At 40.3% G+C, this 11,801-nt stretch overlaps 1 protein-coding gene across 1 annotated transcript in view; it reads right to left on the reverse strand.

The window, feature by feature from the left end:
- Window positions 1-11,398, reverse strand: part of plpp4 (phospholipid phosphatase 4) — a gene marked incomplete at both ends in the record, with an annotated part of 297,227 nt that extends 285,829 nt beyond the window's left edge. The window contains 2 exons of the mRNA XM_084321842.1: window positions 10,393-10,501; window positions 11,388-11,398. Of these exons, the coding sequence (XP_084177968.1) occupies window positions 10,393-10,501; window positions 11,388-11,398 (120 nt within the window). The remainder of the gene's footprint in view (window positions 1-10,392; window positions 10,502-11,387) is intronic.
- Window positions 11,399-11,801: the final 403 nt, after the last annotated feature.

Raw genomic sequence — 11,801 nt, forward strand, 5'->3', positions numbered from 1 at the left:
ATCCATGTTGCCTTTGTGAAGTTATATTTTCCTTCTGTTTTGTTCTTCCATTAAAAGTTGAATATCCTTTAGGGGCTCAACTTTGCTTATCTCTCTCATACATGCTCTTCTCTCTAACACACACACACACGACAAACAACACTTGCTCTCTCTCTCTCTCTCTCTCTCTCTCTCTCTCTCTCTCTCTCTCTCTCTCTCTCTCTTTCTAACACACACAGTCTGCCTATGGCGGCCTTTCTCGATGGCTAGGCTGTGCTCGCTGAGTCTGTACCTAGTCAAGGATCTTCAGTCACAGTGCTCAGGTATTCTGCCACTGTGTACTCTCTGTTTAGGGCCAAATAGCATTTCAATTTCTTTCCAATGTGTCTCTCTCTCTCTCTCTCTCTCTCTCTCTCTCTCTCTCTCTCTCTCTCTCTCTCTCTCTCTCTCTCTCTCTCTCTCTCTCTCTCTCTCTCTCTCTCTCTCTCTCTTTACACTGTATATTGACTGTAGAACGGGAGCTCTCTCTCGCTCTCTCTCTTGCTATATGTGACTGTATCATGCCCAGCCCTCGGGCAGCGCTGTTATTAAGAATATGTTGACTGTATGAAAAAAAAAAAAAAAAAAATTATATATATATATATATTTTTACCTTTTGGGGGGGGGGGGGGGGGGGGGGGGGGGGGTTTAAATCTCGCACAGGGCCTCGCATTTCTCCCAGGCGGCCCTGTGTGTGTGTGTGTGTGTGTGTGTGTGTGTGTGTGTGTGTGTGTGTGTGTGTGTGTGGTGTGTGTGTGTGTGTGTGTGTGTGTGTGTGTGTGTGTGTGTGTGTGTGTGTGTGTGTGTGGACCTTATTATTGCGTATACAGTAGTCTCCAGACTCCAAATGCACCTTTCAGTGTAGAAAGATGAATGGTGTCTTCTTCACCATTTTGATAATTCTACCTCTGGGGTGTGTTGTTTGTACCAACGACCACCAGCGATTTGAAATAGAAACAGCCGTCCTGTTGCAGAGTGCACATGTGACAGTACAGTGCTTTAACAATGTACAATTTACAAATGATTAAACTGGATACAAAATACATTAGTACTACTGAGTCATAATGCACTTCAGATGTACTGTATCTGTATGTATAGTGATACAGGTATAAAGACGCTATGTTAGTAAGTCATACTGGCCAGCGGTATAACTAGTAAGAGTAGGTAAGGGATGAGTCAAAATATATATATATTATGGTATCTACATAAAAATGATTATATTATATACAGACAGACAGTGGTGTAGTTCTCAAGTCCAGGGCCCTCATTTATCAATGCTCCGTATGCACAGATATGTGCGTAAACCGTGCGTACGATCAAGTGTGGGATTTATCAATTTGAACGTGTGCTTGAGATTGTGCGTATATCTACGCACAGCTCGGACCGTGCGTACATGTCACCAAGTGGTAGAATAGGAAGACTGCAGACGGACGGAATGCATTAGTTCTAACAAAGACGTGTTCGGTATGACACGTGACGTAATTAATTATAGTTCATTGTAAAATAGCGACATTAGTGTAATTATTGTCAAACCCTATAAATAGAATTTGGAATAGGTCTTTCAGAATGAATTCAGCATGGTGTATAGCGTTATATGAATACACACCTTGTTTATGGATTTGGAAAAACTGTGATAACGATCGAATCCCGACAGGTGGCAGTGTCGCCTACCTTTTGAGTACATCTTGGCTAGTTTCCTGTGGGGGGTTTGCACTCTGGGCAGCAAACTGACTCGGCAATGGTGATCGTTGTGTAGCGAACTATTGGAGATTATTATGAAGAGGAAAACAGGGTGACGATCCATCCATAAGGTACGTTTAAAAAAATACTAAAGTCAAACTGGCCGTTATCTGTTCACCGTGCCGCAGTAGTCGCAAGAGCACTCCAGAGCCAGAATATTTCACTGAAATGTTCAGCGATAACGACACAGACAGCGAGATTACAGAGTCAGACCCAGATTAGCCGGAATGGATGCCAAATCGAGAAGCAGGTAAGAATACCGATCGTGGTTTTGTGAATAGAACAATCTATGTATTAACATGAGGCATTGGTCCTTTAACTCGACTCAGGCTCTTCTTTGGTGACTCGGACTTGGACTCTGACTCGAACACTGGGGACTCGAGAGAAATGTCTCTACAGTAGGTGCTCTGATGCCTGGCATCAAGGTGTGCCTTTCAACCTGGATACTATTGTACGTGATTGTATTTAGAAAATATGAAAAACGCTCAAGCACAAAATGACTCTAGTCTATGAAATGTTCGATTATTTTCCTGCAGTAAGACGGTCTCATGGTGGTTTTGTTGTTACATAGACTCCCCAGATAGCAAAAGATGTTAATTCAATGTTGAGTTATGGTCAAAATGCTTGATTTTTGGTTAAGGTCGACGATTGATGGTGGATCAACCATTAACCGATGAACCACTTGACCAATGTTGAAAACATGTCATTGAATCAATATTGTTTTGTGGTTGAATTTTAATGATTGAAATGCCAAGATCTAATAAATGTTGAATCAACGTATGCTGCTCAACGTATGCTGTCGTCATTGTCTCATCACCCAGACTGCACTGCACTTGTGCCCCGCCTCCCAGAATGCACCTGTGCGGCAGCTTCCTGGCAGCTACCTCATGTCTCTCTGCATAGTTAAGACTGGTGAGTACTGCATGGCAATAATGTCGATTATGTTGTATGTTGTATGTTGTATGTATGCTTTAGATTGCAAACGCCAGTGGAGTAGTGCCGTGTTCGTTTTTACATGGTAGAGAATATTATATTAACCGTTATGCATGCCTGCTAGCTGAAGCTAATTTAGCTAGTAGCATTAGCAGTTAGCTATAATGAATGTTTCTTGATTTTGGTGTTTAGTGATATCCACCTGTTGCATATACTATTATACCTTTTTTTGTAGGCTAACGTCAGTAACGTTTCAAAATGTGGCTTATGCTGTATTCTTTAACAGGATACACTGGCACAATCAGTTAGCTTAGCATTGCTGCTACCATTATGCTTGCTTGCTAAAAAGTCATGGTAAACCAACAACATGGCAGGGTGCAGGCATACAGGCCGTGCCTGTCTCTCTCCCTCCCTCCCTAATGTGTTTGTGCTTAAAACAGTGAATGATGACTGCATGTTCTCAGAGCATTTTCAGAGCATTGTTAAACTGTTAAATGGTCATTTTAAAACTAATATAAGAAATTAATGTATAGTGGTATATTTATGAGGGGAACAAAATATTTGCAACAACTTTTAACATTTATACAGGTAGGTTATTGATAACTAATTCTGTTATGAGTGACATTCATACAGTATCCTTTGATTTCACATAATTTAATTATTATTTCACAATAAAATGCTGTAATCAAAATCCTCTGTAATATCACATCAGATTTTGTAATCTCACAATAACATAGCAATATTTCACATTTAATTATTATTTCACAATAATAGTAATCAAAATTGAAAGACCATTTGCATATTATTGGTATCTAGGGACATCTATGGACCTCAGGGAATGTATTCACATTGTCAGAAATATTGTGTCTATTGCTTATTTTTATAACGTGATTTTTTTCTGTGGCTTATCTAAATACTAATTTGATGCTATGACTATGTTTATATCGCTATATGCTTCATCTCCCCTTTAAGCTTAGGCACTCTTTCGAAGTTGGTTAAGGTTAGAGTTTGTCTTAGAGCATGGCGATAGAACGCCAGGTAGTTTGCAGGCTGTTTGGCGTGCCACTGGTCCTGCTAATGTTGAATGAATGAATGAAAACTTTATTTAACAGATTGCAGAAGGGGTACAATACAGTATGGCTCAATACACACAATTGTTAAGGGGATGCAGACCAGAGAAAGACGTTTTTGTCTCGTTTACATCAGGGTCCCCCATTTTCAATTCATAGTGACATTTATGACATACACATGATGACATTTATGGCATAGGGAGGGACATACATGACATACAGATAGTATATAGTTAGACGTTTGGTTATATGCATGGTATTTTCTAATGAACAATATAACAATAATATAATAATGAACTCTCTTGATATTGATCAAAATGTAGAATTATGCAAGTGTTTCACCCTGCACATTGCAATGCAGCACATTAATCAGGACCCTCCCCCCTTTTTTCTTTCTTTTTCCAGAATCACGTACCAGTTTCAAGAAGCCGCACGTTGCAGCAATTGAAGCAAAGACCTGTTCTAGCCAAGTAAATACCACAATTTATGTACCATTACATTGACTATATAGTTAGACGTTTGGTTATATGCATGGTATTTTCTAATGAACAATATAACAATAATATAATAATGGACTCTCTTGATATTGATCAAAATGTAGAATTATGCAAGCGTTTCACCCTGCACATTGCAATGCAACACATTAATCAGGACCCTCCCCCCTTTTTTCTTTCTTTTTCCAGAATCACGTACCAGTTTCAAGAAGCCGCGCGTTGCAGCAATTGAAGCAAAGACCTGTTCTAGCCAAGTAAATAGCACAATTTATGTACCATTACATTGACTACAGCACCTCATCACTATGTCATCTTATTCTCGGGCTAAAAGACGTAGAGTCAACAAATTACTGAGAGAGACAGAGCAGGCTATCCTCACTGATTATAAGTTAATTGTTGCTGCTAATTCAAGGACAAACCATCACTCTTTAGAGAACTACAACACCCCATCTGGTGTTTCACAGCGTAGACAGATGGCCGGCGATGACGGGCAGCTTATGAAAGGCAAGTCTATTGGACATGGTGTAATTCCTTGTGTGATTTGCTGCTTATTTTTATTTCTCACTTAATGATTTTAACTCTTCTTCTGAAGACCTTACCATCCAGAAGATGAATTCAATGCTTGCTGAATTACTTGTCGTGGTGAAGGATCTGTCCAGAGATGTGCAGTTCATCAAGACCGAGTTGGCTGAGGGCAACATATCTGGTGGGACCAGGGGACACGGGGTGGCCACCACAACCACTATGCTCCCCTTCCAGCTGCCAATCGCCAGTGAACAAGACTACAATGAGGCAGAATCATTACTGATGGAGCAATCAGTCTGTCAAAAGATGGTAATTTATTGAACTGCATTCATTTATCAAATGTAGATCTTTTCAGTGTGGTCTTGTTCAGGGGAAAAATGTGTTTAGCACTTTCTAGTTCAAAACGTGTTAGAGACAACGTTTTGAAATTGTTCAAATATACCGTTTACATATGGACAGGAGGGTTAATGTGGTTAAACCTAATGACTGACATGGGCCGGAATATCATCAGTGCATGCATAAAGTGTGTGTATAAACAAGTTGGTTGCTCTGTGTTCATAAAATAAATGTTATGCTGTTTCTAACGCAGGGCCTTCATTTTCTTCTCTCTGATTTCGATTTCTTGCCTGGCTTTGGTAGGAGGCACCAATTCAGAGAACCTGATCAGACTGATGTTGAAAACTGCTATGACCAACGCCCTGGCCAGTGGGTTCAACTGGGCTGGAAAGAAAGACAAGCGTTGTTCAGAAAGCAAGAAGCCATTCAAGCACACCACACTACAAGCATGCATGTTTGGTGATCTTCCTCCCCTGCAAACTACTTCATAGGTTAAGTTTAGGTAGTGAGGTGGTGATGCTGGTGATTCAGAATATAATTATGCTGTTGCAAAAACTTAAAAAAAAAGTGTTATGTTGGAATAAAGTGATGAAAGTGCAACCTATAAGAAATGGACAACGTAATTGGTAAGCTTTAGAGGTGCATGGATACACATTGTATTGCCTAGATGGTGTCAGGCTAGGCGATTGCTTCTCTTTCCTGTCCAGTCTAACTGGATGCTGACTGTAGCTTGTTACTGTAGACCTACAGAGTGAGTAATTGAGTGATTAAAAAAAATCGCACTTGTGTGAAGTGAGGGGTGCTCTTATCATCGTACATCATCTCAGCTCTCTTCCTCACTTTTTAATTTTTGTGTCTATCAGCTGCTGCTCGACAGTTTGACCCCAAGCTGACCAACCAGGACTACAGCGAAACTGTCAAGAAGTGGCTTTGTTATGCGCCAGACCGGGAGGGAGGGAAGCGAACCAGAGTCAAACTTAGGGTACCCCAGCACACACTGTTTCCCTGGTTCATACAGTACAAGGAATTACCCTCATGGACACTGTTCTTCCATGGACGGCATCTACTTGAATGACTTGCTGCTTCAGCCTGTTCTTGGAACCGAAGTGACCCAAACTTAAGTCAAGCGAACCAGAGTCAAACTTAGGGTACCCCAGCACACACTGTTTCCCTGGTTCATACAGTACAAGGAATTACCCTCATGGACACTGTTCTTCCATGGACGGCATCTACTTGAATGACTTGCTGCTTCAGCCTGTTCTTGCAGTGTTTATTTTTTTATTTTTTATTTTAACCTTTATTTACCCAGGGTAGGTTCGCTGAGCACGGATGCTCTTTTTCAGCTACGCCCTGCTTCACATTCACAGAGTTCCATTCACACCTGGGAGCTGCCCAGTACAACCACAGTCTGACAATGTTGGCCACTGAGCAACTCCACTGGAGCAGTTGGGGGTTTAGTGCCTTGCTCAAGGGCACTTCAGCGGTTGGTGTTAAGGGTATGGGAGAGAGTTAGTTATATGGGAGAGAGTTATAGAAACATTAGGGGTGTAACGGTACACAAAATCCACGGTTCGGTACGTACCTCGGTTTTGAAGTCACGGTTCGGTGTTATTTTCGGTACAGTATAATATAATAAACAAATTGGCCATAATTGACTGAGCAAACTAATGCTTACTGCTGTAACCTACTAATAACACTTAAGTAAATCTGAAGATTATTATATAGCAGATGCCTTGGAGGATAAGTCGTGGACAACTGTAGATCATCTGAGCTCCAATGTGTTTAAATTCAAATCCTCTGCCATTGTTATTTAACCCTTGTGTCTGAAAACTAAAGTATTATACTCTTATTAGGGGACTAAATTGAAAAACTCCATAAAAAGATTATGTTGAAATAATTTCCCACTTTCTTTTCCATAAATATTTTATTCAACTTCAGCCCTGATCATAACCATTTTTTATATTATTTTTGTAATGAAATACTCCCACTTTTCTGAAAAGAGTTGTTAAATATGACAAAAAAACAATATGTGGTGGTTATGATCGGGCTGAAGTTGAATAAACAATTTATGAAGAGTAAAAAAAAATACAAGATAATTAAAAGATTATGCCACATATTATGTTGGCTACAAACATAATCACTGCAAAGTTATCAAACAAATAAGAATCTGATCAGACACAAGGGTTAAGTTGTTGTTCCCTTTCTAATTTCCTCAAAAACATCTAGTCTAGTTAATGTGATCAATATTATTTGACAATTGATGCTTTTTGTTGGACATTTCAGTCAGTGAGCTCATACTTTGAGCTCATAATTTTATAGTTAAAATGATTGAGACAACGCAATCTTGTCTTCGTTGTGCATGAATGCGTGTGCTCACCAAACACAATACGTGTGTCACTATTCTGGCAGTGGCTATATATAGTATTGTTAATGAAAGGTCTGTTATAAGGTCTGTTATTTAATGTTTGTGTAAAAGGTTAACTGGTCACTGGAAGTATGATGAGACCCTCTTGAAAGAAAAAAAATTATTTTCATATTAAAGCCATGTTGTCATTTTTGTTCACACATTTTTGGAAATATGGTCATATAAGAATTTTGAACAACAATAGTGTGTTTAACAGCAGGAAAAAAACATGTAATGTTATGATGTATACATATCAGCAGCAATATTTTAATGTAAAATGTACATTAATCAGTATTGATTCCTTAACTTTACAAGTTACAAGTAGATGTACAAGTTACAAATGTACAAGTAGATTACCATTTAGCTTATGGTTGAATAAACATTGATGTCTAACATTGATTCAATATAAAATCAACTAAAATGTGCATGTAGATTACCATTTAGATGATGGTTGAATCAACATTGATATAGTATCAGTTATGGTTGACACCTAACGTTGATTCAACATGTAAGTCATAGACAACGATTTGTATAATTTCGATGTCAGGCTTCAACATAGATTCAATATTTCTGCCTAACCCTATTTCAACGTTGATTCACTAATTTTTTGCTATCTGGGTCATATATTCTCATATTTTATAGTCAGATTAAATTTGTATTGCCTGCATTTATTGTCTTTCTTCTATTACCTTGCCCATACCTGCCTCCCCTCCCCCCTCCCCCGTGCTGGTATGACGCCTGGATTTCCCCCAAGGGGATCAATAAAAGAGCATCTTATCTGATCTTATATGTGTTATTTCTCCTCTTCCTGGCAGGAGGGTAGAGCGACTGAGCGGGTGGAGGTGGAGATGAACCGTAAAGGGTTATCGTTGTTTGATTACTATTGTGTCCATGGATGTACATAAAACAAGATAAGTCTATCAAGTCTATTCACCACTTTGGAAGGTAACCAACCGTGTTCAATCAGTCACTTCTATTCTAACATCTACCTTGGCAGATAATAAATGTAATTATTTGGTGAATTCATTAATCCAATTGATGAAACGGTGACGGTACCTGCCCGGAGGATAATGGCTGTGTAATCAGAGAGGTGCTGCTTCGTGACCCTCGTCTGTTTTATATGCAAACACTTTCAACTCTGCTCAGAAACCATGTGGCAGCTAACACCCCTGCCTCTGCTGGCCTGGGATCAGATTCCTCCAGAACCTTCTCTCCTGTGTCTCCAATCCAATCCAATCCACTTTATTTATAAAGCACATTTAAAAACAACAAAGTTGACCAAAGTGCTTTACAAGTCCACAACATAAGATAAAACATAAAAAGATAAAAATTGAATAAAAGCACACAATAAAAACAAGTACAATATGTCACATAAAAAGGCAGGTCTCTCAAAAACTGTTTAAAACACAGAAAGCCAGAGCAAATACATGTGTCTTGAGGCGTGATTTGAACACCTGCAGAGTGGGGGCCTGCCTAACATGCAGTGGCAGCTCATTCCAGAGCTTTGGGCCTGCCACAGCGAAAGCACGGCCCCCCCTAAGCTTCAGCCTGGACTTTGGAACTCTCTCTCCCTCAGCCTCTTTACTGTCTCAATAAAGAACCGTCTCTCCTGTGTCTCTCCTACTCTGTCTCCCTCTCAGCCTCCCTACTGTCACAATAAAGAACCTTCTCTCCTGTGTCTTATCTACTATGTCTCCCTCTCAGCCTTCCTACTGTCTCAATAAAGAACCTTCTCTCCTGTGTCTCTCCTACTATGTCTCCCTCTCAGCCGTCCTACTGTCTCAATAAATAACTTTGTCTCCTGTGTCTCTCCTACTCTGTCTCCCTCTCAGCCTTCCTACTGTCTCGATAAAAAACAAATATGAATGGAGGTAGACTGCCTACTCAACAGACAGACAGACAGACAGACAGACAGACAGACAGACAGACAGACAGACAGACAGACAGACAGACAGACAGACAGACAGACAGACAGACATACAGACAGACAGACAGACAGACAGACAGACAGACAGACAGACAGACAGACAGACAGACAGACAGACAGACAGACAGACAGACAGACAGACAGACAGACAGACAGACAGACAGACAGACAGACAGACAGACAGACAGACAGACATACAGACAGACATACAGACAGACAGACAGACAGACAGACAGACAGACAGACAGACAGACAGACAGACAGACAGACAGAAGATAGATAGATAGATAGATAGATAGATAGATAGATAGATAGATAGATAGATAGATAGATAGATAGATAGATAGATAGATAGATAGATAGATAGATAGATAGATAGATAGATAGATAGATAGATAGATAGATAGATAGATAGATAGATAGATAGATATATAGATAGATAGATAGATAGATAGATAGATAGATAGATAGATAGATAGATAGATAGATAGATAGATAGATAGATAGATAGATAGATAGATAGATAGATAGATAGATAGATAGATAGATAGATAGATAGATAGATAGATAGATAGATAGATAGATAGATAGATAGATAGATAGATAGATAGATAGATAGATAGATAGATAGATAGATAGATAGATAGATAGATAGATAGATAGATAGATAGATAGATAGATAGATAGATAGATAGATAGATAGATAGATAGATAGATAGATAGATAGATAGATAGATAGATAGATAGATAGATAGATAGATAGATAGATAGATAGATAGATAGATAGATAGATAGATAGATAGATAGATAGATAGATAGATAGATAGATAGATAGATAGATAGATAGATAGATAGATAGATAGATAGATAGATAGATAGATAGATAGATTAAACTGTTTGAGTAAAATTTACTCTGTGAAATGTACTGTGTAGATAGATACTTACAAACATCACTCTCTTGGGGATGTGGTCTGACTCCACCAGAGGGTTCTTGTAGAGCCACAACTCTTCAGGCTGTATCACCCTTTCAAAAGGTTCCAGAAATTCTGTGAATCTGAGAAGAGGAACAAAGACATCGATGAAGGTTAGAGAGGAGAAGAAAGAATACATTTCTTCTGAACGTATTTGAGGAATAATGTGGTTACAGATTTCCTGAGGCATTTGCATTCCGAGGCCTAGTCCACATGTGCGTGGGTATTTTTGAAACCGTAGGTCTTTCTATGTGGTTTGGCGTCTCTTCCACATTGAAAACTGCATTTTAGGTCACTGAAACCTGACCTTTTTGAAAACCCTATCAGTAGTGTAAGTGAGTGCATGCATTGTAAAGTGTAGGCCTATAGGTGTCATGTTGTATAATGCAAACAGAAATCACAAGCACCAAACTAAACTAACGTCGTCCCATACGGAGAGCGCCCAGCATCTGAGCTCTGCAAGTCTTTTAACAGGAGCACGGGAACACCGGGCCCGGGCGTTGCCCGTTCCGCTGATCAGCGCTCAAGCCACACCCACCTCCAGCACCTGTCAACACGACAACTACCCAGGTGAACGACGGAGACCGAGTGGAAGGGGTCGTAACACTACCTCCAGACTAGACAATCTGCTGGCTCAGACCGGTATTGAGTGGCAGTGAATTAGCATGCCGCTACTTCCTCCTGCCACTCCCAAGATGCGCTGAGGCCAGACCCGACCTTATTATCTGTCTGCCCAAACAAAGACTTCCTGTCACCCTGTTCAATTCAATATGGTCTGTTTCTGCTGTAGGGGGGGGGGGGGGGGGGGGGGGGGGGGGCAATTTGTGGGGCTCTATTTGGAGCAAAACATGGGGTTTAATGCAGTGGCGGCTGGACACTAGGGGCGCTCGGGTTAATATATCAAATATAAATAATCGTTTTCCTGAACAGGAAGTGACTCACTGTCTGATAGAGAATACGTTCCGTTACAGTAACCGCATTCTGCTCGCCGCATTTCTCTCGGGCTAGACGCAATAGCGCTCTGAGTGCGTGTGCACGCCGTGCACAGTTTCATCGCTGTATCCGTCGGAGCCAATCAGTGCGTAACGCGCTGTGCGTTGAAATATGCTGTATTATGATGGAAGCCGGGCGCAATTTGAAGCGGTCTAAGCAGCAGCGTCTATAATTTCCGTAGCCGCATTTCTCGGAGACGCTCTCTGATTGGCCGACGCCTGTTTCTGGTTAGGAATTTAGTAAGTTAGTTACTTGATGCTGTGTTGTGTTGTGATGCAGTCACTCTGGACAGTGGGGATATACATCGACAACAACAGTCTGGGAGACTGGAACTGTGGGACAGTGGACATTATACACTTTATCAAGCCCTCCGGACCACGTTTCAACTAA

Source organism: Notolepis coatsorum, assembly GCF_963971535.1.
Source record: "Notolepis coatsorum genome assembly, chromosome: 9".
In the NCBI taxonomy this organism is placed as follows: Eukaryota; Metazoa; Chordata; class Actinopteri; order Aulopiformes; family Paralepididae; genus Notolepis; species Notolepis coatsorum.